Below are 26,978 nucleotides of genomic sequence, written 5' to 3'. Positions count from 1 at the left end.
TAAAAATACATTCATTTATGCGAAATGAGGCGAAACAAATGGTTAGGAATTTGTCTTGATCACAAGTTTCGATCTGGATCGTAGGTTGCAGACAACACTGAAGCATGAAGCATTTCTACCCGAATGCTCAGTTCCTTCTTTGGTAAAACCATGGACTTTAGCCAATGGAGAGTTAATAGGATGGTTAGGAACCAGACTTCTAGCGGAGAAGGGTTCAACCCTTGGCCGCGGCCTATGTAGTATCTCCATCCCCAATTTCCCTGTCTATTAAAGCGCTACGCCAAAAAAGAAAAAAACGGACTTCAAAATATAGTTAATTCAAACACAACATTAGTTTTACGCACGCATACGGAGAAGAAAATCTTAAAGAAGAGATGGAGAAAGCAAATTTAATTTTGTATTGAGCCGCGATCTTCAGAAATAGTTCTTGGCTTCGGATCTCCATATACGGTCGAAGGATCTACTCATCTACATATATCTTCTTCATCTCTACCAGGTTAGTATCTTATTCCTTTCTCGTCACCATTTATCGACAGCTTGCTTTTTCTTCTCCGTTCTTCTGGTGATGGGCTTACCGACTTTCTGTTTTCTGTAACTTTTAATCTTATGTGGTTAGCTTTTTGGATTTTGGATCTTGTGTGATTACATGTTGGATTTTTTTTTTTGGGGGGGGGGGTTCGATTTGGACTTTGTTAATGGAGAAGAGGTCCGGAGTCTAGTTGGACGGTGATCGTTGCCTATTCTGTGTGGTACGAGTTTTTTTTTCTTCTTCCGTTTTCCATATCTTGTCTAAAACACTATTTCGTTTAGTTGTGGTGACAATTTTAAGGTTTTAGAAGTCTTATCTTCTCTGCCGCAGCAAATAAAAACCCAAGGTTTGTATATATGGGACAGTCACTCTAAAGATTGAAAACTTGAAGAGATGTGATGGTCGGAGTAGTTGCAGTGATGGGGATGTTTGTCGTGCGGACTGGGTTTCCTTTGATCGAACAGCTGGGAGGGTTTGAATATGTGAATATAGAATATCAATAGTCTCAGTATGTAAAATAAAAATTTCCTATTTGCACTTAAACCCTGCATTCTAATTGAGGATCGTTGTATCAAGTTTTGTACATGTGGCACGTTCTTGGAGGCTGCATGGCAGTCTGTCGCTTAGCCACAAATGAAAATCCTAAACACAGAAAAACAATTTTCAATAACTACGGTGCAAATTTGGCCATGAATGTTAGGACCAGCCTTAAGCCCAGACAAGGTTCGGATTCAAAATTCTGACCCTTGGGGATGGGTAAGGCTGGGCTTGGGTGGCCCTAACTAGGGCTGGGATTGGTCAAAGTTGAGTTTGTGATTAGGGTGGGACACGCTTGATGCTACCTCCTTGTAAGTTATTTTGTAAAAGTATGGCAACACCATAGAATTATGCATTGCTTTATTTATTTTGTGTTTAGGTTCAGGGTCAGTAGCAGGGTTTCAAAATGTCCAGTCCAACTTGTCGCTATTGCAGCCCTAGCAAGAACGATAGGCAAAGGTTTTCTGGGAATGACGGCTCATCCTCCTCTCATAATGCTACCCTCAGCCCTCCACACCACACATTTAGGTGGGTAGCTCACTTTTTGAACTTGATAAGATGAATGCCTTTAATGTATGATGTGAGGATGGCTCCAAGAAACCTCGATAGGCTGGACGAATCCAGTATGAGGGGGTGTTTTGGGCATTTTAGCCCTTAATTTACCTCTGGAATTAATTTAGGAAATTTTCAGAATTTTGTTGAGTCAGCTTGAGTTAGGTTTGGATTTGTGGGAGTATTTTATTTTGAGTTGAAGTTGTTTTTGAAGGAGTCTTAATTAGTAGTTTAGTTAAGAATCTTTAGGAGTCTTGGATAAGAGTCCAGTTTAATATGTAATAGGATCAGTCTGTATTTTTTGTATAAATAGCCTCTCCTTGCATTGTGATTTTCAATTTTTGATGAATTAATGAATTGATTGTTTGAGGATCAGGGTCTTCTGTATGGGTACACCTTGGTTGAGTGAAAAGCTTTCAAGTTTGACCTAGGAAACCCTCCCCACCTCATCGCAGATAGCCCCTTGCCTGTTCCCCCTTCCCCTTTAGTTTCCTGCAAACTCCAGCCCCTCCTACAGCCACTTTCCCTTCTTCCCAATGGCAGCAGATCCTAATCCCATTAGGAACCCCCTTTCCCAGCCTCTAAACCCACCCTTCCATGTCAGTTGGGATCGAACTCCCCTAGGAGTGATCCCCACCACTAATTCCCCCATTACAATCCTGCTTTTCTCATCTTAAAATTTCCTGCAAGTCATATTCTTTGTGGGAAGAATTCTGCAGAATTTTAGGAGTTTGTGAAAACCTAGTTTTAGACTCCTCGGACCCCCTAAAACCTCTGAACCATTGAACCCTAGTTCTGAATCACAGAATCAGCTTGGTTAGAACTCTAATCCACCCTGGCCGAGCCTACCTAAACCCTAGATCCAGAATTCTGCAATTATCCCAAACTCTCTTCACACTATATTGAATTTGAACAATGTGGGAAACCCCTTTGAAACCCTAGAAAATTCATCCTTCTTTGCTGGAATTTCTTGGGCAAACCCAAAGTCTAGTTGAACTACTAAAATACCCCTAACCTTAAACCTGGTTTACATCAATCGGTATCAGAGCTTCAGTTCCAGCAGTTCTAGGAGACTAAGATCACTATGGATAAGTGAGATCTAAGTAGATGGCTGAACCAAATCCTGAAGGGCCAGCAAGATATAATTGTTCAAATGGCTAAGCTAAATACTAGTCCTGCAAGCCTGGAAGAAAATTGGGGGAGCAGCAGCCCTAGCCCCTACATCCAAGACTACCTAGTCAGTAAGTGTTCTCAAAGAAGGGGAGATACAGTCTCCCACTGCCACTAGCCAACCCCTCTAACGGAAATGCATTGTCCACCTTTGGAAGCGTTCCTAGAAGCATCTTTTGACAACATAAGGCACTTGGACAGCCCACAAGACAATGATGAGCTAGCAACAAGTATAGTAATGCTGCCCACGCTTTCCAAGGTAACTACAACGGAGTTCCAAGGAGATCAGAAGGCCCCAGTCATGGAGAACTAGGAGAAGATTAAAGCCAATGAAGATAAAACCCTAATTAACATAGAAAGTGCCTCTAAGAAGTACAGGGACATGATCAAGGCAAGTACACCAGCAGAGGACATGCCTCTGAAGATTCTCCAGTTGAAGACTATCGTGGCTCTGAATTTGAAGTGCCAAAGTCGTTGCCCACGAATAGTAGGCCCATACAATCACCAATCCCAAGCGAAATTGGACCTCCTTATAGTTTCCAATTTCTTGGTGAAGATACAATACACCTTCTCAAGGCCACAGCTACAGTAATGATAAAGGTGTTGACAGAGAAAGGCTCCCAAGGTATGGCTACAAATTCCATTTTTCCTTTAGGATTGAAGATTTCATTGCTACCAATCCCATTGTCCTAAGGTTCTGTTAGGGAAAGGTGCAAGCAGCGACACACCTACTACTTTCTTCCCATTGCAACATGCAAGGACGAGTCCACACCAAGGATTTCTGAAGCATTGGGCCAGGAGCACTAGAGCAGCACGTTCATCAGGAGATGAATGTTTTCAAGAAGGGGAGTATTGATGTGAACACAACAATCTCCCTTGGCCAGAAGCTCAAGTGGGGCCCTAGGATGGCTCCAAGAAACCTCCATATGCTAGCTGAATCCTTTATGAGGGGTATTTTGGGCATTTTAGCCCTTAATTTACCTCTGAAATTAATTTAGGAATTTTTCAGAATTTTGTTGAGTTAGTTGTAGTCAGGTTTGGATGTGTTTGGAGTATTTTATTTTGAGTTGAAGTTGTTTTTGAAGAAGTCTTAAGTAGTAGTTTATATAAGATAAGATTCCTTATCTTGTCTGTTAGGAGACTTGTCCAGTCCAATATGTAATAGGATCCTATCAGTAAGGAGATTTAATGTAACCAGCCCTAGATTGCCCCCAAAGAAGGCCCAAGCCCATGCAGGAGCAAGAGCCAACCCCCAGGGGTCCCGAACTAGATTGGGGTAAAATGGTCATTTTCCATCCTTGGATTGAGCCATAGTTAGTGGGTCAAGTCCTTTTTATTTTTTGAAATTAATTATATTTTTATTTCTAATTTTGGAGTCTTAGTTGTTGAGTTAAATTAGGCATTTGATTGTTGGTATTGAGTTGTTAGTTGGGTAGGATAGGATGCCCTATTTTTAGGAACCTTATCTTAAAGGGAGTTATTTAAGTCTAGTCCTATTTTGGTAAGTATTTGGATCCTGTGGAAAATCTTAGAATCATATCATAATATTTTATTAGTATCTTTAATCTAAGTAGATCAGATTGTAATATTCTATTACAGGTATTTTTCTTATTATTGCAATCTTCTATTCTAGGTAGATTACTCATTGATTGTAATCTTCTATTTTAGGTAGATTTCTCATTGATTGTAATCTTCTATTCTAGGTAGATTTCTTATTTATTCTAATCTTCTAGGTAGGATATTCTTTCCTATTTCATAGATAGCAGTTGTGTATATATTGATTGTAAAGTTCTGAATAAGATACTGAAGAATTAAACATTTCAATTCCTATTTCGTCATGGCATCAGAGCCAACCAATCTTGGGATTGCTGTCCAGCTTTCAGGCCTTCATTGCCTTTAATCTCTGGTGTTTCCGCCACACAGAGATTATTCTTCCTTTGGCCTTTATCGCCATTCTTTATTCAGCTCTATTCTGTTTTTTTCCTTACCTGAAAAACAGATTTTTTATTTCTCCGCCTTATCTGTCATTCTATTGCATCTTTGGTTACTGTTTCACATACTATTTTTAAGCACCTACAAAGAGTATGTCTGAACCAAGAGAGGTTACTTTTGGGATTGCATTTGATCAGAAAATAAAAAATCTGCAGAATGGAGAATTGCAAAACAGAGACAATCTATGGTGTACCTACTGCAAGAAAGCTCGTCACACACGGGAAAGATGCTGGAAACTTCATGGTAAACCTCCTAGCCGAGAGTGGCGGCACAAAGGAGAGCAATTTGGAAATAATGGTCGGCGCATGTTACATTTGCACAAAGAACCTTGAAGTCACTAATAAAGAGGTTGCTAGCCTTAATCAGGAGGACATAGAACGTGTAAAAACTCTTTTGAGCAACCTAAACAAAAAACTAGGTACATGTTCTTTGGCATATTCAGGTGAGTTTCCACTTTCTATTGGATTAAATGCCTCTAGTAATTCTCTTCCAAGCCCCTGGATCATAGATTCAGGTGCAACTGACCACATGAAGATAGCTACTGCTGATGGCTCGTTAACTACTGTGGCTGGAACTGGAAATATTGAGCTCAACTCATCCCTCACCTTGAAAAATGTTCTACATGTTCCTAGACTATCTATAAATCTCGTTTCTGTGAAGAAACTCACGCAAGATTTACATTGTAATGTAGTCTTTCAGCATAGTCATTGTATATTTCAGGACAAGGATTCGGGGAGGACGATTGGACATGGTAGAGAAAGGGATGGACTCTACTACCTTGAGGCACCAAGCCAAACACATGCTACTAATAGTAGTCCTTCTCAAACCAATAAAGAAAAAATCTGGCTTTACCATCACAGACTTGGACATCCTTCCTTTAGGGTAATCAGTCTTTTGTTTCCTTCTTTGTTTCAAGGCATACATGTCGATGAGTTTCATTGTGATGTGTGTGAGCTTGCTAAACACAAGCGTGTACCACTTCCTTTAAGCAAGAAAAGAAGTTCCATCCCTTTTTATCTCATTCATAGTGATATTTGGGGTCCTTCTAGAATTCCTAATGTGTCTGGGGCTAGGGGGTTCGTGTCATTCATTGATGATTGCACTCGTGTCTCATGGATTTTTCTACTCAAAAACAAATCCGATGTTAGTTGTGTTCTTCCCAACTTCCATTCCATGGTTAAAAACCAATTTGGAGTTAGTATAAAAAGATTTAGATCTGATAATGCCAGAGACTATTTCAATCAAATTCTAACTCCATTCTTTCAAAGGGAGGGAATTATACATGAGTCATCGTGCGTTGATACCCCACAACAAAACGGAGTAGCTGAACGGAAAAAGGGCCACCTTCTTGATGTAACTAGAGCCTCCCTATTCCAATACAATGTGCCTAAAGTCATTTTGGGAGGAAGCAGTCCTCACAGCAACTCATCTCATAAATTGGCTGCCTTCGAGAGTCTTAGGATTCAAGAGTCCAATGGATGTCCTTTCCCAGTTCTACCCAAACCTAAAAACGATAAATAACCTTGTTCCTCGAATTTTTGGGTGTGTCTCATTTGTTCATATTCATGGACCACATCGGGGTAAATTAGATCCTAGAGCACTCAAATGTTTATTTATAGGATATTCCTCCACTCAAAAGGGCTATAAATGCTATCACCCTCCTTCAAAAGGGTTCTATGTTTCCATTGATGTCACTTTTCATGAACATAAGTCTTATTTTTCCACACCTCATCTTCAGGGGGAGCATTCAATAATGGAAGATAAGAATGAGAATTCCTTACTTGACTCAGAGTTCACTCCCAAATACTTCACTATGTCACCTAAGTCAAACTATGAACAACCTAAACTTGTGTCAGACTCACCTGTGTCAAACTGTGAACAACATGAACATATGTCAAACTTTGAAATGAATGAGCCTATTTCTGATATTGAGCATGTGAGATTTGGCAAAGGAAAGGTGTACTTAAGGAAGAAGAATCTTGTTCCAGAATCAGTGCAAGTTCAAGACTCCAATCCAAATTCTGGAAATGAGGTACAAATGACTAATCCTTCACTACAAACCGAATTCGATGTACCCACTGATAGTAATGAACTAGACCTTCCTATTGCCATTAGGAAAGGCACTAGAGAATGCACAATGAAACCCATGTACCCTCTTGCCCAATTCTTGTCCTTTAAACATTTTCCCCCATCTCATAGAGCCTTTCTGGTAAGTTTAAACACCATTGCCATTCCTAACACCTTATCTGAGGCTTTATCCAATAAGGAGTGGAAGCAAGCTATGAATGTGGAGATGGAAGCATTAGAAAGCAATGGAACATGGGAACTTGTAAGATTACCAGAAGGGAAGAAACCTGCGGGTGCAAATGGGTATATACATTGAAGTATCGAGCAGATGGATCTTTAGAAAAGGTACAAAGCAAGGTTGGTAGCCAAGGGCTACACCCAGACTTACGGGATTGACTACCTTGAAACATTTGCTCCAGTTGCAAAAATGAATACTGTCAAAATCTTACTATCCTTGGCGGCAAATTATGGTTGGGACTTGCAACAGTTTGATGTTAAAAATGCATTCTTGCATGGTGAACTAAAGGAAGAAATTTATATGGAGGTTCCACTGGGTTATGAGAAGGATTTAGCTGCTAATATTGTATGCAAGTTAAAAAAGGCCTTATATGGACTCAAACAGTCACCGCGGGCATGGTTTGGCAGATTTACTAAAGTCATGATTAGTATGGGTTACAAGCAAAGTCAAGGAGACCATACATTGTTCATCAAGCACTCATCATCTGTGGGAGTCACGGCACTACTTGTGTATGTTGATGACATAATAGTGACAGGAAATGAAGAAAAAGAGAAACAAAATTTGACTCAATGCTTGGCTAAGGAATTTGAGATCAAGGCTTTAGGAAGATTAAAATACTTCCTTGGCATTGAAGTTACTCACTCTCAACAAGGCATTTTCATCTCTCAACAAAAGTATATCACTGATCTCTTTAAAGAAACAGGAATGGCCGCGTGTAAACCAGCAAGCACTCCAATAGATCCCAACAAGAAACTTGGGAATGCGAAGAAGATGTTGTTGTGGACCGAGAGATGTATCAAAGACTAGTAGGAAGACTAATCTACTTGTCTCACACAAGGCCAGACATAGCATAAGCAGTTAGTGTAATCAGCCAATTCACTTACAATCCAAAGGAAATTCACTTGCATGCAGCTCACCGTGTGCTACAATGTTTAAAAGGGACGCCAGGGAGAGGCCTTTTATTTAGAAGGAATAAAGGAATGATACTAGAAGCATACACTGATGCTGATTATGCAGGGTCAGCAGTAGATAGAAGGTCGACCACAGGATATTGCACATTTCTTGGTGGCAATCTTGTGACATGGAGGAGCAAGAAGCAGAATGTTGTGGCTCGGTCAAGTGCAGAAGCCGAATTTCGTGCAATGGCTCAAGGAATATGTGAATTACTTTGGTTGAAGATTATCTTAGAAGACCTAAAGGTTGAATGGGGTGGACCAATGTGACTCTACTGTGACAACAAATTAGCAATCAGTATAGCACATAACCCTGTTCAACATGACCGAACCAAGCACATTGAGATTGATAGACACTTCATCAAAGAGAAGCTGGATAGCGGACTGATTTGTACGCCATATGTGTCTACACATAGTCAACTTGCTGATTACTTACTAAAGGATTGAGCAGCTTAGCCTTTCAAAAATGCATATCCAAGCTGGGAATGGAGAATGCCTATTCACCAGCTTGAGGGGGAGTGTGGAAAATCTTAGAATCATATCATAATATTTTATTAGTATCTTTAATCTAAGTAGATCAGATTGTAATATTCTATTACAGGTATTTTTCTTATTATTGCAATCTTCTATTCTAGGTAGATTACTCATTGATTGTAATCTTCTATTCTAGGTAGATTTCTCATTGATTGCAATCTTCTATTCTAGGTAGATTTCTCATTGATTGTAATCTTCTATTCTAGGTAGATTTCTCATTGATTGTAATATTCTATTCTAGGTAGATTTCTTATTTATTTTAATCTTCTAGGTAGGATAGTCTTTCCTATTTCATAGATAGCAGTTGTGTATATATTGATTGTAAAGTTCTGAATAAGATACTGAAGAATTAAACATTTCAATTCCTATTTCGTCAGATCCCAATAGGTAGGGATTCCTTGTTAGAGTCTATTTTGGTTTTGGAGGCTGTAAATAGCCAATTAGTTTGATGTAAGAGTCAGTTTTGATTATTGAATGATTTGAAGATTTGGCTTTAGGAAAGTCGTGGGATCCTCGTGGGTACCCTGCAGCTGGGTTGTGTGCTCTTGTTCTTTACTTTTGAGAATTCCATCATCTTCTCCAAGAGTTCTACTACATACTCCAGCAAGCTTCCTCAATTGCAAGTAAGTTAAGAAACCCCCTAACCCCTCTCGTCGTTGTTTCAGCCCCACCCCACCCTTCTCCCACAACTGTGACCTTCCCCTCTCCCCCCTTTCTTTCTGGCATCACAGCAAGCTTCCCACCCATATTTTCCCTAATCCCCAGCCCCTTTTTACCCTATTCACCCTGCCCTACCATCGCCCTAAACCCTAGAGTCTGTCCCTGCAATTAATTGCCCCATCAGCCCTAGATACAAAATTCTGAAAATTTCTGCAACTCATTTTCTCCAATCGAGCTCTGCAGATTTTTTTCCAAACCCTAGTTTAACCCTATTTAGACCTAAACCTCAACTTCAGCCTTCGTTTAAACCTTGAAACCATCCCCAAACCCTTCGGTTCTGTCCTTCCCCTTGCTGGACTTTCTCGGGCTAACCCTAAGTCTAGGGAGTTTAGCTAAAACCCTAACCCTAGACCCTAGGTCATCAATATCCTAGTTGGAGTCGGAGTCTGTATTTTAGGCTATAAATAGCCTCATCTTGCATTCTGATTTTTTGTTTTTGATGAATTAATGATTAATGAATTGATTGTTTGAGTATCAGGGTCTTTTGTGTGGGTAGGCTGTAGGCCTTTGTTGAGTGAAAAGCTTTCAAGTTCTTCATTATCTTCTTCAATTCAGCAGCTCTCAAGAGATCATTAAAGCATCCAAACAACCATTCCAGCAAGCATCCCTATCTCCCAAGTGAGTACAACAACCTTCCCACCCTTTCCCCCTCTCTTGCGCAAACCTGGAGGCCCTCTCCTAGTCATCGTGGCATCCCCAGCCCCTTTCTTTCTTGTTTGACCTAGAAAACCCTTCCCACTCCATTGCAAATAACCCCAGCCCCCTGCCCCTTCCCCTTCCCCTTCCCCTTCCCCTTTAGTTTCCTGCAAACTCCAGCCCCTCCTACAGCCACTGTGACCCTCCCCCTTTCCCCTTCTTCCCCACGGCGGCAGATCCTAATCCCATTAGGACCCCCCTTTCCCAGCCCCTAAACCCATCCCTTCCACATCCATTGGGATCGCAACTCCTTTAAGAGTGATCTCCACCACTAAATCCCCCATTACTGCCCTGCTTTTCTGATCTTAAAACTTCCTGCAATTCATCTTGGAATCAGTCGGCGGAGAGGGTACATGGAGGAGTGTGTGAAGAATGCTGCAGAATTTCAAGAGTTTGTGAAACCCTAGTTTTAGACTCCTTGGACCCCTAAAACCTCTGAACCATTGAACCCTAGTTCTGAATCATAGAACCAGCTTAGTTAGAACTCTAATCCACCTTGGCCGAGCCTACCTAAATCCTAAATCCAGAATTTTGTAATTATCCCAAACCCTGTTCGCACTATACTGAATTTGAAAAGTGTGGGAAACCTCTCCGAAACCCTAGAAAATGCATCCTTCTGGAATTTCCTGGGCAAACCCTACATCTAGGGAAATTACTAAAATACTCACTGATGCTGCATATGTACTCTTGTTGCCATAATTTTTGAACATAATTCAATTGAGGGCCAATTCTCAGCTCAATGGGAGGAAGCCCCTCCCATTGTCATTTTGAGCCCTCAATTTGTGGTTTCGAGTCTCTTAAGTCCCCCTGTCATTAGTCTGTTTGAGTTGATAAGTTGTGGGTTTGAGTCTCTTAAGTGCTGCTATTGCTTATTCACCATATGGAGCTCGGCCTGGGGGCTATGATCACTACCAATAAACACATTTAGTTTCAAAGTACACCATAATATGATTGCCATAAATCACAAACACCCCAGAAAATTCAACAGTGGCAAATGTCTTCTTTTATGTTTGAACGGTTACATCTATCTAAATCGTAAAAGTCGGATTTAACCTTCACCCTTGTTTACATTTTCTATTGAAACCGATTAACAAATCAAGCCTTTAAACCTAAAAATCCACAAATAAAAACATTTCACTAAAATAAAAAATAATAATAATCATGTGATTTTTATCACTCTATCAGGTTGTAAACTACCTCTTCTTTACTTTTGGTGTAAACCCTAATGCAGAAATAGGATTCGTATTTCTTTGTTGCTACAGTTTCCACTGTTGGATATAGTGTCAGATGACATGATGTAACCCAAATTCTAAGGTTTTGAGATTTGAGATAAAGCCCTAAATTTGGGTCTCTCCAGGATGCTCTGCTTGTGAACTAGCAATCAATGACCAATAATTGTGGTTGAGGAATATGTGGATTGGTTGGGAATCCTAGGGTTTTAATCAAATGGGATTGGGTTTTGGATCTTAACCAAATAGGATTGGAGCAATTGGGAGGCTAGGTTTTCTAATCAACTAAGATGGGATAGTTTTGGAAGGATTGAGTTGGGGAAAATTAGGTAAAATTAGGGTTTTAACAAACCTAAAATGGGATGCTTTTGGTAAAGGAATTTGGAGAAAGTTAGCTTGACATGGATTTGTATGGGTTAGGGTTTAACAAACTAAACCCAAAGAGGGTGGGAAGGCTGTAGGATCTTACAGTAGGGGGGGAAGGGTTCTTGGACCTTGCTGCAAGGTCTTGGGAGGGGTTGGGGCTTTTGTGATTCAGTCTTGATGAATCTTTCTTGAATTTCTTGATCTTCCTTCTTTGTTCTCTCTTTTCTTTTCGTTCTTAATTCTTTCTTTTCTTTTCTTTTCTTTCCTTTCTTCTTCTTTGGTTGCCGCAAGGTCAAGAAAGGGGGAGGGGTTGCTGCAATTCCCAGAGGAGGGTTGGGGGATCTAAATAGCCTTTCACTCGGGGAAATAGACATGGACTTAATAAAGAAAACTAAACTGGACTCAACTAGGGAATCCTCTTTAGATTAGGTGATGTAAGCTGGGGTGGACCCCCTAAAATTGGGCCCAAAAATCTAGGCCCAGAGAAGCTTCCTCAAGCTGGCTGAAATACCCCAGGTGTATTTTGGTCATTTTCCAGCTCACTTATAGGGCTTAATATGGGTCTTGAAAGAATTCCCTCAATCCATGGGTCATGGATCTACTTTTGGTTTTCTGTTTGAGTCAGTAGTATGAGAGTGTCCTTTTAAAGTTAAGTTGAGTTAGTTGTAGATAAGATAAGATCCCTTATCCATTGGAGATCTTATTTTTAAGAGTTTGTTTCTATTTTAGTTATTCGAGAGTTGGTGATTTCTGAAATTTGAGTCCTTATTTAGTAAGAATTTGTTAACTTAAAAGTCCAAGTTAGAGGTTGTTGGATCCCTACTAGATAGGGAATCCTAGCTTGAGTCGAAGTGTCTTGTATGTGGGTTGGAGAGTGATTCTCAAACTTCAGAAATTCCGGCAAACATTTTCATCTTCTTCAAATATTCAAGCATCTAGTCGCAGCCTTCAAGTTTATAGCAGTCTTCAAGCATTTGACCAGCAGCCTTCACCCCTTTCAGCAGCCCCCAAGTAGGTACAGACCTTCCCCCACCCCTTACCTCTCCTGCGTAACCTTCCCAGCCCCTATCCCTGCTGCCGCATCAAACCAGCAGCTCTCCATGCCCCCGCAAGCCCTAGGAACCCCTCCCCTTTTCTGTTTCAGACCCTTAGGCACCCTCCGCATCTACCTATGACCCTACTGGTCCCTTTCCCCTGCCTGTTCAGCCTTGTGATTCACCCCCTAATTCCCCTCTCTCCATTTGGCTCCCTGTTTTGGGGCAGCATTCTAAGAAACAGAAAATTCCAGATTTTCTGCAACTTTACCTTTGAAGCCTGAAACCTAATTCAGACCTTTCCCACACTCCAGAAGCCTAGAGTAAGACCCAAACTTTCAAAGGCAGCAAGCTTAGCCCGTGTTCTATCCTAACCAAAACACCCAGAAACCCTAGTTTTGTGCTGTTTCCTATCTAAGAAGATCTTGTAGATCTAACCTAGACCCTGGGTTACATTATTAGGATCCCCTTCACAACTCTGCAAATAAATAACGACTAAAAATGAATCTTTTGTAAAATTAATAACTAATTATCCAGAAGGAATTTTACTTTAAAATTGATTTCAATTAGGACTCCATCTCTGAACAGGACTCTCAATACTAATCCAATTATTAATTAAAAATATAAAAGTAGATATGGACTCATAAAAGTATTAGAAAAGTTATTGGCCCTTCTAGTGTCCAAGGGAGGTGGGAAAAGACCAAACTACCCCCTTAGAGTGTTTGGCTATCCCATTAGGTGCACCAATGGGATTGATTATGGGGCTAACTTTCTGGGGCAAACTTTGTTTGTTAGAGAATGGGGGTAGGCTTATTTACACTAATTCTCCCCTTCTTGAATACATTCATCTCTGATGAATGGGGAGTCTTCTGTTAAACTTCATGCTTCCTGTGGGTATGATTTGCTGTCTTTTGGATTGGCTTCTTGGTAACTTCACTGGTGTGAGCCATCAAGATTGGGTGACCTTGGTTTGAGTCCTTTGGGTGACCTTGGTTTGAGTCCTTCTGGTTGGTTCTCAGGGCTTACCTCTTCTTAGTTTCCTTTGGTAAGTTTAATGGCAGTAGGACTATCTTTTGGCCTCTATGCTCAAAGACACACTTGTTCTCCCTGCAAGTGATTGTGACATTGTTGTCGAAGAGCCAGGGGCTCTCAAGCATGTTATTAGATAACTTTATAGGTACCAAATCACACAAGATTTTATCTGAGGAGGAATGAAGAGTAATTGGAACTAGGCACCTGGTTGTGACGCTGTTGAGTAGGGAGACCTTGTATGGTTGGGGATGCTTCTTTGGATTCAGTCTTGCCCTTTGCACAAAACTTTCTAAGATCATGTTGACACTGCTGCTGCTATCTATAATTGCATTGGCAGTCCTCTTGCCCTAAGTCTAGAAGATACTACTTCTTCTCTAGTCTTCACTTTCTGTATTATCAATTAAAAGTTTAGACATGACATTCAGATGGGCCTATGGATCAATACAATCCTCATTGTACTCTTCTTGTGGTTCAAGCTCAAGCGGAGGATACTCTACTACTTCATCCAAATCTTCCTGGTTGACATCTAAGACTACTACTTTTATTCTATGGCACTCTTTGGCAAAGTGTCCTCTTTCGTGGCAAAATAAAAACATTTCACTTGGTATGTTGTTGAAACCTGGGCCTCAGTTTTCTGCTCCGATTGGATTTGACACCTTAAGAGGGATTGCAGTAGATGGGGCGTGTATTGTTTGTTGCTGATGGGATCCTTCTTGTAATCTTGACTGGACTCCTTCTTTTGGGAAAGGAGAGTCTTTGCATGTAGGGCTTTATCAAATAAATACCGAAGATATCCTATAATCCCTAGAGCCACCTGTATATCGTGTTTCAGACCAAGTTTGAACTGACTCATGGTCTAATGCTTGCTCTCTCGAATGCCTGTCCTGGAAACTAGGGAGTCAAACTGCTGGATGTTGTTACACATCGACATAGTTCCCTGTTTGAGTGTATGGATCTGTTCATGGAGTCCAGTTTTGTAGTGTTCGGGTAGATAACTCTCAGTCAACTCTTTTCTCTTTTGGTTCTAGGTGGTAAGCTCTCTACCCTCATAGTACAGTTCCTTTTCTATGGTATTCCACCAATCCCTAGCATGCTCCTACAAGTTTGGTTTTAGCTAGCCTCATCTTCCTATCCTCTTATAGGTCATTACCAATCAAAGTAGTCATCTAGGGCAGCTTTCTGTTTATGGAAAATTTAGGGGAGGGTGTGGTCTAAGGAGCCATTGAATTCCTTCAATTCGAGTTTTACATTATGGTGGTCTGCACCCTCTTTGTGATCGTGACCTCCAGTGATATAGGACCTGATGTGCTTCTCCAAGGTGGTTGGGATTGGATTTTGTCGATGCTGTGGCCTCCCCTCAATACCATACCTGTCATAGATTGGGTTGTCATACCTGTATTCCCTGGAATGGCCATTTCTGTCCCTGTCATCTTTGGTTGCCTGTGGGTGATATGTTTCTCCTTCCATCTAATCTCTGTGCCTCTGGCCTCTACTGTCATAGACCTGAGAGTTTAGTCTTGGTACTGGTGGTGGAGTCTGAATAGGATCTCCAAGTCTTTGCTTGTTCTAGATGGGTTACCTTGGCGTTTAAATCTTGAGCTGGGGTTGCAACTCCTTGCAGTTTTGCCAACATATCATGCCGGCCTTTTAAATGTTCTCAAGTTGCCTATCAATTGCTGGTTCATCCACAGCTCTGATACCAAATTGATGTAACCCAAATTCTAGGGTCTTGAGATTTGAGATAAATCCCTAAATTTAGGTCACTTGAGGATTCTTTCCTTGTGAACCAGCAATCAGTGACCAACACTTGTAGTTGAGGATTATGTGGGTTGGTTCGGAATCCTAGGGTTATAATAAAATGGGCTTGGTTTAAGAAACTTTGGGTCTTAACCAAATAGGATTGGAATAATTGGGGAGGTTAGGCTTTCTAATCAACCAAGATGTGATACTTTTGGGAAGGATTGAATTGGGGGAAATTGGGAAAATTTGGGTTTTAACAAACCTAAAATGGGATGGTTTTGGTAAAGGAATTTGGAGAAATTTACCTTAAGGTCCTTAACAAAGATTTGGATGGGTTAGGGTTTAACAAACTAAAACCCAGGGGGGTGGGAAGGTTGTAGGATTTTGCGGCGAGGGTGATATAACCCAACTCTAGGGTTTTAAGGATTCTTTGAAATAATTCCCTAGAATTTAGGGTAAGCCTTGAATCTTCTTATTGAACCAGCAAATAATGGGTTTCGCTTAAGGTAACACATAATACTAGGCGACAAGGGCTATGAAAAGGTTTTGTGAGATATTAGGGTTTTAACAATATCCAATAAGAGGATTCTAGGAGACTAAAATTCATCCTAGGGTCGATTGGGGGGGGGGGGGGAAGAAGAATGATATAATTTGGATTACTATGGGTAGGGTTTGAATGAGATTTGATTTAACAAAACTAAATGGGTTGATAGGGAAAAGTTAGGGTTTATCATATCCCTATGGATGGTTTGAGGCAGTGTTGTCAAAGCGTTTGCCTAGGCAACAAAGTGGTTTTTCAATTGCTTTGTTTGAACTGCTTAATTGATGCGTTGTTTTTTTTTGCTGCTTTTTCGCTTAAGCACTACTGCTTTGTCGCCTTGTGCGCCTTATTGCCGCATAGACGCTAAAGCAACCGCTTTTTTGACATTTTGTACATAATATTTTTTTAAATCAAAATTTATTCTACAAAACCATATATAAATTTCATAGCTTAGTCATTTCGGAATCGAGTCCCAAATTGCAAAGGAACTTCGAGGCCCAAAGTGACATAGGACCTCTACAAGCTCCTGGGCGCTACACCGACACCCCTGCCGGGGCGGCCTCCCCGAACCCCGTGCCTGTCGGCAACAGAATGTGAAGCATGAGCCATACTCAACATCGAGAATCAATGAATCATTTAATGGACAATGGCTTGGAAATCGAAATAATGAGATATATTAATTTATCGTGTTTGCTCTGTTAGTACATAGTCATTGTTATGATGCTTGATGAGATGAACTTATGTTGGTGTTCTGTTTTTGGGATAATTTCTCATAATTATGATTCTTGAATGCTTTCTTTTTTGGATGAATGTGACTATTGAATGTTTTTTTTAACTTATTGTAGAAAGTAGTTGTATTGAAAAATTTTGACCCAACTGCTTTGGTCGCCTAATCGACTAGGCGAAGCCCCAATCACTTTGGTTGCCTTGCCGCCTTAACAACCTTTGTTCGAGGTATCCAAAATCAACTATGAGATGGAAAGGGTTTTACAAAAGTAGCTTGGGTTGGTTAGGGGAGATTGTGGGGATGATCAAACAGAATAAATAAGAGGTGGGAAACTTCTAGGGGTTTCTTGGATGGGATCTTTGGCGATCTTTCTTGATTTTTTTTCCTCCTCCCTTTTTTCTTTCTTCTCTCTTGTCTATTCTTTCTGTTTTTAGACTTGCCACAAGTCAGGGAGGGGGAACGAGAGGGGGATGAGAGAGAGAAGGGGGAGAGCGGGTGCAGCAGGGGTTGGGATGGTGGGGGAGGGGATTAGAGGTGTTGCAGGGGGTGGGTGGTTGCAATGGGTGGGTAGTGGTCTTAGGGGGCTGTGATGGGAGGGGAGGGGGTTTCCTAGGCTGCGATGGTAGGGGAAGTGGAGTGGGAGGGCTGCGATGACTAGAGGAGGTCGGGGTAGGAAATGGGGGCTACTGTGCTTACTTGGAATGCAGAGGAAATGGGGGCTACTGTGCTTACTTGGAATGCAGCTGTGGAGGAAGAACTGTTGCTGGAACTTGAAGAAGGTTGCTGAAATTGAATGCTAGAAGCTTAGAATCCAGCCGTGGCCCTCCCAAGAAAGCTACGATTTGTTTCTCATGAGTGTCTTAATTCTTTATTCAATTTTGTCTAACTTTTACAATGAGGGAGAGAGACTTAGACAACTAGTAACAAAAATAGACTCAACTAGGGTGTTTCCTCTATATGCTAGGCCCGTTACACTTAATTAAAATTAAATAACCACCACACAAAATAAAAGAACTTTACCTGAAATAAAAGACTTAATTATCCACAATCTTTATTTAAAATAGATTCCCAATGGCACTAGAACTCAATTGACTAACTCAAACAAGGAAATATACATAGACTTGGACTCTAAAATTTAAAATAAATTCTGAAATATAATATTCAACTAAATAAGTGGGAAAATGACCAAAATGCCCCTAGAAGGGTTGGGCCAGCCCACTAATTGTGCCACTTGGGTTGGGCCTTTGGGCCCATTTTACTGTTTCTGCCAATGGGAGATTTTGTGCTTACAAGACATCAAAAAGGGGGGGGGTGTTCTTGGAGCTTGTGGCAAGGTCTTGGGAGGGTTGGGGCTTTCTTGATTCAATCTTGATGAATCTTTCTTGAATTTCTTGATTTTCCTTCCTTCCTTTTCTCTTTTCTTTTCTCTCTTTCTTTTCTTTCTTCTTCCTTGGCTGCTGCAAAATCAAGAAAGGGGGAATCACTGAATACCCAAAGGAGGGGTGGGGGCTTTAAATAGCCTTACACTTTGGGGAAGTTGACTTGGACTCAACAAAGAAAACTAAATTGACTTAACTAGGGAATCCTCTTTAGATTAGGACCCCTTTACAACTCAACAAATACATAACCACTAAAAAAGAATCTTGTAGAAACAACTTGCAAAATTAATAATTATGTAGAAGGAATCTTACTCTACGGTTGATTTCAACTGACGCTCCATCTCTAAAGAGGTTTCTCAATACTAATCCAATAAAAAAACACTAAAGTAGATATGGACTAATAAAAACATTCGAAAAATTACTAGGCCCTTTAAGTGTCCAAAGGAGGAGGTAAAAGACCAAACTAGCCCTTGGAGTGTTCGGCCAGCCCATTTGTGGCCAATGGGTTGGTTCTTGGGCGAACTTTGTTGGTTCAAGAAAGGGGGGTAGGCCTGCTAACATGATGATATTCATGACGTCTTATAGACCTCGGAGAGGACTGGAAAGGTGGGAGATTAGTGAAACCCCTACTTCCCCCTTTCTTTTTCTCAGTTAATAGAACTCTTTTCGTAATTTCCGCACTTCATTTTTTTTAACGAAATTGTTTTGGTAGAATTTTCTACTTATAATTATAGTTTTACACTTCCGCTAAATATTCCTTGGGGTGACATGGCAGCATGTCATTTGCATGTGATGTGAACACAGGCACCCACCTGGCCGAAACCTCAAGTGGGGCCCCTGGGATTGCTCCAAGAGGGTACCCTAAACTGGCCGAACCCATCTGAGCGGTATTTTGTGCATTTTAGCCCTTAATTTACTTCTGAAATTAATTTAGGATTTTTTCAGAATTTTCGTTGAGTTAGAATTGGTTTTTGTTTTTGTTTTGAATAGTTATTTGAGTTAAAGTTGTTTTGAAGGAGTCCTATTTGGTAGTTAAGATAAGATTCCTTATCTGTTTAGGAGTTACTTTATTATTAAGAGTCTAGTCCAAGATTTAATTGGATCCTTATCTTAGACGGATTTCCAAAGTTGAGTCAAAGTCTTCTTTAGGCTATAAATGGCCTCTTCATGTAATGTTATTTTCAACTTGGATTGATTAATGAATTGAGTATTTGCTAAGAGGTGGCAGGGTTCCTAAGAGGGGGACCCTGCGGTTGTTTATTGAGCTTCTGGTTTTCAAGTGTTCAAAGTCTTGAATCAATTTCCAGCAAGCATTCATCTTCCAATAGCCAAGCATTCAATCTCCCAGCAATCAAGTAAGTATGCAGCCCCTCCTCACCCCTCTTCTTGGTCCACACAACCCTAGGAATCCCTCTTCTTGAGTTTTTTTTTTTTTAATGTTGCCCACTTAAGTTGGGCCCAAACCCTAGCTTGCCCAATTAAGTGGCCAATATCACATACCAATTTGGTGAACTTGGAATATTACAAGTTACCTACTGTTACTTTTCTGTTAACTTTGAGATTGAAATGATCATTTTGCCCATAGGTGAAAGGAAATATAAGTTTTTTATTTTTTAATTTACAAAACCTCATTTAATTTTTCAAATTTACAAAAAAAAAAAAAAAAAAAAAAAAAAACCTGTGGGCCTTGTGGAGCAAAACAGAACTAGATTTTGAAGATTGGCTCCTCACCTCCAAAACCGAACCTAAATACAAGATCTTCGCATGTCGAGGTCGATCGTAATGGATCTTCTTCTTCTTTAGTGCTTGAAAAGCAAGAGAATCTGATTCAAATTACAGTTATAGATTTGTCGAAGAAGCTGATTTATGGATCTCCAATTGCTTCACGGAGTCACATATAGGCACTCTTGGTTTGGGCGCTGGGGTTACTAATTGCACCGTTGAAGCTTCATAATTGCAGAACACTTATACGATAGAGCAATTGACATCCTTAGCTCTCTGAATCTTGATTAGATTCTTTACAACTTATGATTCTACCAAAGAGGAACACTTGAGAAGTATAATTTAAAATTTGAGAGTTGCAAGTGAAACCAATCACCCTAAGAGACCTAGCCCTAAAATTTCAGATCCTCCAACCCTTCCATCTCTCCTTCCATCTTCTTCTTCTTCTTCTCTTTTCTGCTTGTTTTGGTCTTCTTTGCTTTAGGTTTCGGTTGAGAAGCCCTAATTTTGTTCTTTTGACGGAGGAATGCAAGGAAGTGAGCAGTACCGTCGGTGTTGAATACAAATTATCATCTTACTTAAATTCGTCCATGGAATCTGCCCTTCTGTCAACACTATACAAGTTTAATTATTAAAATTATATGTAAACATATATTTACTGTAAGCATCTATTTGCTGTAAGTGCAACGTTGGTTAGATGGTAAAGTTAGCGTTTATCAACACAATGATCTTGGGTTTGATTCTCCTCTGTAGCAAAATGTTTCTTTTAATTCCTCAAAATGTAAAATCAGGGCCGGGTTAGTTAGGGCCAACCCAAACCTATCAAGGTTAATCAGGCCGGGCCAGGTTGGGCCGGGCCCTATCAGGGTTGGGTTAGGGTTAGGAATTTGGAAACCCTGACAAGGTTGGGCTGGGCTTGGGTTCCAATTTCAGTCTCTAGGGTTAGGCTGGCCTGGCCCAACCTGGCCTTTGACACCCCTACTTAGTACTAGGTTATATTCCTAATATTAGTTTCCCAAAAGCAGCCAAATTTTCTGGATTTTGAAAATTCCTGCACTTCATCTTCTTCAAGTGATCTGCAGAATTTTGAAAAAGTTTTAGAAAACCCTAATTGCCTATACCTCAGTACCTCATCCTCTAAAACAGCTTCTGAATTGCAGATCAGCAACATTCTCAAGTCTGAACTACAGGATAGCAAGCCTAGCCCCTTTCCCAACCCTAATTGAAACCATAGCCTAAACCCTAACTTGCTTTGATTTTTAGATTTCAAATTTAAATTTCAATCCTCAGTAGAATTCTGATCTGAAATTAAGTTTTCAGCAGGCTTTGAAACCCCTTGGAAACCCTCTTTCGTTGGAACTTCCTGGGCAAACCCTAAATCTAGGGAAGTTACTAAAATACCACTAACCCTGGACCTTGTTTCCATCAATATGTTTGGATCTTCTTGGGGCCAGGGGTTAATCCCTGCCGTACAATTAAATAGTTATAAAGCTACTCCCTGAGGATGTAGTCGAGGTGCACTTAAGCTGGCCTAGACAAATATTAACCGTCGTCGGGAACTAGAGAAAGCCTAGGCTTTACTTGGGGGTTAAGAAAGAAAAAGTGAGAGAGAGCCGCAGTAGCATGTCTCCCTGTTCCAAGCTTTGAATCACCGCCTCTGTTTCCCCCTTTTTTCCCTTTTTCTTTGAATGTTTAAAGTGACTTATTCCACAGGTCTCCACAATCCTAATACAAGGTCTTCATTGTAGGAGGAAGGGAGAAGAACTAGGATTCTCTTCAGCTATGGCCATGCAAGCTGGGCTAGGTTTCTCTAAGATCCTGCTTTTGGTTGGAGCAGGTAACGGTTGATTTGTTTCAATCTGTTGGGAAATCACATGATTTATGTTTCAATTTAACCTTTCTTTCCATTTTGTTTAGTTTGAAATTTGATATGGATTTGTGTTTGTACTTCCAGGGTATACTGGCTCGATTTTGTTGACCAAGGGTCGGTTGTCGGAGTTATTGGGTGAGCTACAGGTAGTCACTTTCTTATTCCCGCTTGTTGGTTTTATGCAGAGAAGTAATGCATGGATAAAATTGCCTTGACAGCTTCTTGTGTTGTTTAATTGGAGCAGGAACTGGTGAAAGGATTAGAGAAATCTAGAGACCCGTCAGATGCAGACTATGAGTATTCTGATGCCATTGCTTCTCAGGTATGCCTATGGATAAAACCCACCGAGGTGTTAGTCATAGGTTCAGTTGATAAATATGAAGGGAAGGATTGATTTATTTATTTATTTTTAAATAATTTCTTTTGGATACTCTTTTCATATATTACAAATGCTAGCAAATTATTATAGTTTCAGGAAATGTTTTATTCTTGTAAAATGAACTGACAAGTAATTTGACACAACTTATTGGGTCTGTCAAAGTGGAAACCAGTTTAGAATTCTAATGATTGGAGAGTGCCTTCTTCAAATCAGGCTCTGAGGGTTTGGGCTTGTATGTAGCGTATAGAAGCTAAGAGGATTATTGCAGGCAATGGATGTCTATAGTTACAGTGGTATATTCGGGTAGTAGGTGTGTAAGAAAAATGTAATTGTAGGGTAAAAAGTAATGGAACTTAGCTGGCTGCAGTTGAGCCATGGATATTATCCACCTTTCTTTTGTCTTTTTTTTTTTTTTGGGGGGGGGGGGGGGGGGTATCTTCCATTAAAGACTAAAATCTACTTACTCCTTCGACATTTTGGTCGGTCTCTCTATCTATGATCAGTAGTTTTGTGTAGTGTCTTTCATGGTTTTTCTGCCCTTGTACTTCTTCCATTGACAATGGCTGGCCCTCCACTAGTTAGGCTAAACCAGGGTTGGCACCCCCCTATAGTTGCGCCTAAAACCCAGACCCAAAAGGCCCATCCAAAGCTGGCCGAATTCCTCACGGGTATTTGGTCATTTTTCCCAACTCTTTTGGGGCTCAAAAGGGGTCTGGTTGGAAGCCCCTTGATCTAAGGGTCATGGATCTATCTTTATTTATTTATTTATTTTATTTGGATAATTTGGATTAGCATTTTGTGAGTTATCAGGGTGGTCCCAGTCTATGTAGGACTTCGAGCTAGAGTCCGATTGTCAAGTAGGACTCCTTAGAGTTAGTAATTTGATTCCTTCAAGATTTCTTATGTGAGAGCTCAATTTAGGTTTCTTTTAAGAGTGCTTGTGTTATTAATTAGTTGAGTCCTTTTGCAAGAGGGATCCTTTAGGATAAGGTTCCTGAGTTTGAGTCTTTGTCAAATTGCTTAGGTTGTAAGGCTATAAATAGCCCATTTAGTTAGTAATGAAAGCAGTCTTGAGTTATTGAATAAAATCTGAGAATTGAAGGAACAGTGAGTCGTGGATTCCTAGGAGGAAATTCACGGCTGAGTGTGATCTAATTCTGTAATTTGCTTCAAGTTTCTCCTTCTTCAAGATTCGGCAGCAGCCTAACTCAAGCAACTACAGCAGTTCGAGTCTTCTCCTTAAGTAAGTTCATTCCAGCCTCTCTCTTTCCCCTAAGGCCTTGCACAACTCTCCCCCACCCTCTTTTCCCCTACGGCAGCAACCTCCCATCTCTCCCTCTGGTTCCCTCCACCCGCAACACCTCCCCAGTCCCATTCTCCTTCTCTTCTCTTCCCTTCCCTTCCTTCCCCCACCTTTTCTGATTCTTGCAGCAGAATAGAAAGAAAAGAAAGAAGAAACAAAGGAAAAGACAAGAAAAAAAGAAATGAAGGAAGAAGAAGAAGAAAAGAGAAGGAAAGAAAGAAGATTTAAGATCCATCAAGATTGATTCAAAGATCCATGAAGATTGATTCAAGAAAGCTTTAAACACATTCCCAAGACCAACCGCAAGCTTCTGTACCCCCTTTTCCCCTAACCACCACCTTCATCCTTCCTTTTCATCCCACACCCTTACCCCATCCTATCCCAGAAGTCGAACTGCTGTCCCACAAGTTGAACTGTTTTCCCTCATAAGATCCCACCCATTAGGGTTTGTTAAATCCCTAATTTATCTCTATCAACCAACCCGTCTAAAAGTTTGTTAAAACCCTATCATCATCCTTCCAATTTATCTCCAATCTGTTTAGGTTTTGTTAAAGCTTTCCCTATTTCTTTCCCCCCAAAACCCTAAACCTATCTAAACCTGCCTACACCCAAGATGTAACTTCCCAAACAAATCCATCTCACCTGCGGGTCTCTCTTCTCAAATTAACCGTTACTTTCTCCAAAATCATCCCAAACCATACCCAAATCATCCCATAGTCAACACTACCTTATAGATAGCCTATTAGCTGGTTCTATGTAAGAAAGATCCTGAAGGCTAATCAATCAGTGTTTATCTAAACTAGTAAATGAAGGGTACCAAATAAAATGCTTGGAAACTTCAGTATCATAGTGATGTGAACCACATTTTAGGGCTTAGCTTGAAGGAATTTTGCCCTAGGATAGGCTCACTCCAGGATCTTCTCTCTTAGACACAAGCAATCTTCTAGGGCTGTAGATGCTTCTAATTGAAGGGTCCTTGGAGGAAGTAGGGTTTGCAAGGGTCAAGGCCTCGAAGAGTTTGGCCAGGCCTAGGGTTATGGAACTTCAGGTGTTTGGAGGTTCCTTGCTGTAATTTAGTTTTTGGATCTGGGATATAGGGCTGGGGTTAGGTTTAAGGGTTTTAAGGTTGAGTTAAAGAGGACTTTAGGGTTCAACTGCTGCTGTTAGGGAATTCCAGAACTGAAAATTGAAGTTATGGTTTAGGAAATAAGGCCTTAGGTTTTCGGTTGGGGGTAGGGAAGTGCTGAGGTTTGTTGTTTTATAATTTCAGATTAGTCCTAGTGGGATTGGGCTTGTTTTGAAGCTTCCTACTTGGATTAGGACTCTTAGTAAAGTCAACTAGGGTTAGGGGAAGGTAGGATGGGAGCGGGAGATGGTAATTCCTAAAATGGTTTGAAGTTGGGTTGAGGAATTTGGGAGTTACAACGTTTCTAGCAAAACTAGGGTTTAGGGTTTCTAGAGGTTGGAGATGGAAGTACAGAAAATTTTAATACCTAATGAATGAAGGTCTGTCATGAAACTAAAGTTGGGATGAGGCGAGGGGAAGGGAGGGGGTGAAAGGGTTAGGGAATCTAGGGTTGAAGGGAGGGGGTATGCTGTTGCTGGAGCAAGGAGTGGGGGAGCTTGTGAGTAGGTTAGGAGGAGGGGGAGATTTCACATCCACCCAGCCGGTACTCTACCTGGCATACTCGGGTGTGTGATCCACAGCCTCGAAGATCAAGTATCGAGAAAACCAACCTCCCACATATACAATAACATAATCATGAACAAATGTAATCAATGTAATATCATATAATAATGAGATCAAGATAAGAAGAAGAGAGACAATATAATCAGAGTGCGGAAATAAATGATACCAATTTATATATAATCAATATGAAGAGTGAGCGGAAATCACTCCCCAAATCGTAACAAAAAAGTAGCTCGAATAAAAGTAAAGGTTACAACCAGTTCTCAAAAGAAAGGAAAGAAAGGAATAAACAACTAAACTAATGTCTCTTCGGTCTTATAAAGTATATCCTCATAAACATAAACAAAAGAAACAAGACATGGCCGCCTCCGCTCCAGGGTGGGACTAATCCTGGTATGCATCATAATCACCCAAGGGATCTTCAGTGTAATCCTCATAATTGCTAGCACCTTGAGAGTAGTATACTTCATCAGCTGGCGTCTCGTAGTACTGGCCGTCATGTTCTTCAGTTCTTGCAGGATAGTCTAACAAAATATTTGCACAAAAGGAGTGAGTTCAAAACAGCTCAGCAAGGCAAGTTATTCCACAATAACATAAATAACATGATACAAAATATAGAATGATGCAATATGATATGAAATAGACAATGTATGAATGAAATCTAACTCTATGTATGCTGGTCTCTATGGCAGACATGCTTTAAGTCTTAGCACCATACTTCTTTGGGAAAAGTCTCAAATCACTCATCATCGGTTGGTAATGGGTCTTGCATCCCTCTCGGACAATCCATAACTGGGGTTTAGGTCGCCGCTCTCTCACATCACCGTTTGGTCTAAGTATTGGCGCATGTCAAGGTAAAGCCTAGCCAAATGCAAGTTATCTACTTAGTCATATCAACTCAGATCCAGATACGTCCATTCCTCCCCTCTCGGGATCCTTTTCGATATCCTTCACACTAGAGTCAGCGTATCCTATGGCTGCAACCAACTTGGACTATAGACTCATCAACTTTATTGGTCAACCACAAATAATAGACGTGAAGCTCTTATGTCTTCTCACGGATATGACTCACCGGTCTCGAGCGTCCACAAGTCCAAGTCTACTATTTGCAACCCTACCAATAAATGGCCTCTCACAAGTATCCACAATGTGATCTATGTCCTCTCATGGATATAACACACCGGTCTCGAGTGCCCACAAATCCACATTGCTACCACGGGTCGTTCGGTCTCAATACCCTTCCGAATCGGGTCTAATACAACAAGGACATCCTAGCCAAACACCGTTAGACAAGCCCTAGGTATGACATCTGATAATCCAGGAAAGCGTCAAAGGGCACCATCGAAAATATCCCATACTATTCCCACTGATGTCCAAGGACAGAAATGTCAAAAGGACATTCCCCGATCCCAAATCATACCTAATCAATCACAATCCCAATTCAGACATAGCATACACAATCGATAATAACATGATAAATCACATATGTAATGACAAGAATAAATATTCATAATAACAAAGAATATATAAACATGGTACTACTGTACTTGAAGTACTTACAACAGTAATACAATATTAAGAAATACTATAATGAAAGTGAATCTAAGGAGTTCCCAAAATAGAAACTAGATTCACGCAAACTATATAATTATGGTAACAACCGTCCTTACCTTAATTCGAATCGAAGATAGTCTGGAGATCAAATAGAATGGTCCCAAAGTTTGTACTTGAACCCTAGACAATCATAGTTGCAAATATCAAAAGAAAAATCAAGAAAATCAGAGGTCAAACAGATCGAATCGGACGGAAACACCATTGCTGTATTCAGCTGGCTGACTGACCCAGTTGACCAGATGAACAGTAACGGGGCTGAAATTGAGAAATTGATCCGAAACCTAGCTTTCGGGACTCGGATCACTCCGAAATTTGAATGGAATGTTAGGAACAGTAGACTAAGACTATCTAATGAAGATTTATC

The 26,978-nt window shown here is 40.6% G+C and overlaps 1 protein-coding gene across 4 annotated transcripts in view; it reads left to right on the top strand.

Moving 5' to 3' along the window:
• Nucleotides 1–318: 318 nt before the first annotated feature.
• LOC149005117 (uncharacterized) overlaps nt 319–26,978 on the top strand; it is a 45,355-nt gene continuing 18,695 nt past the window's right edge. For 2 of the 4 annotated variants that reach the window (XM_089169045.1, XM_089169048.1), the window contains exons 1-4: nt 319–496; nt 21,507–21,595; nt 21,713–21,774; nt 21,873–21,950. In XM_089169045.1, the coding sequence (XP_089025171.1) occupies nt 21,541–21,595; nt 21,713–21,774; nt 21,873–21,950 (195 nt within the window). In that variant the 5' untranslated portion in view covers nt 319–496; nt 21,507–21,540. Of the gene's footprint in view, nt 497–667; nt 750–21,471; nt 21,596–21,712; nt 21,775–21,872; nt 21,951–26,978 lie in introns of those variants that run through there. The other 2 variants (XM_089169046.1, XM_089169047.1) reach the window with 2 other exon arrangements.

This window comes from Hakea prostrata, chromosome 9 (genome assembly GCF_041222555.1).
Source record: "Hakea prostrata isolate BN-2017 chromosome 9, UWA_Hpros_2, whole genome shotgun sequence".
Lineage (NCBI taxonomy): Eukaryota > Viridiplantae > Streptophyta > Magnoliopsida > Proteales > Proteaceae > Hakea > Hakea prostrata.
Note: the sequence above shows the minus strand (reverse complement) of the source record. Positions and strands in the feature narration are given on the sequence as shown.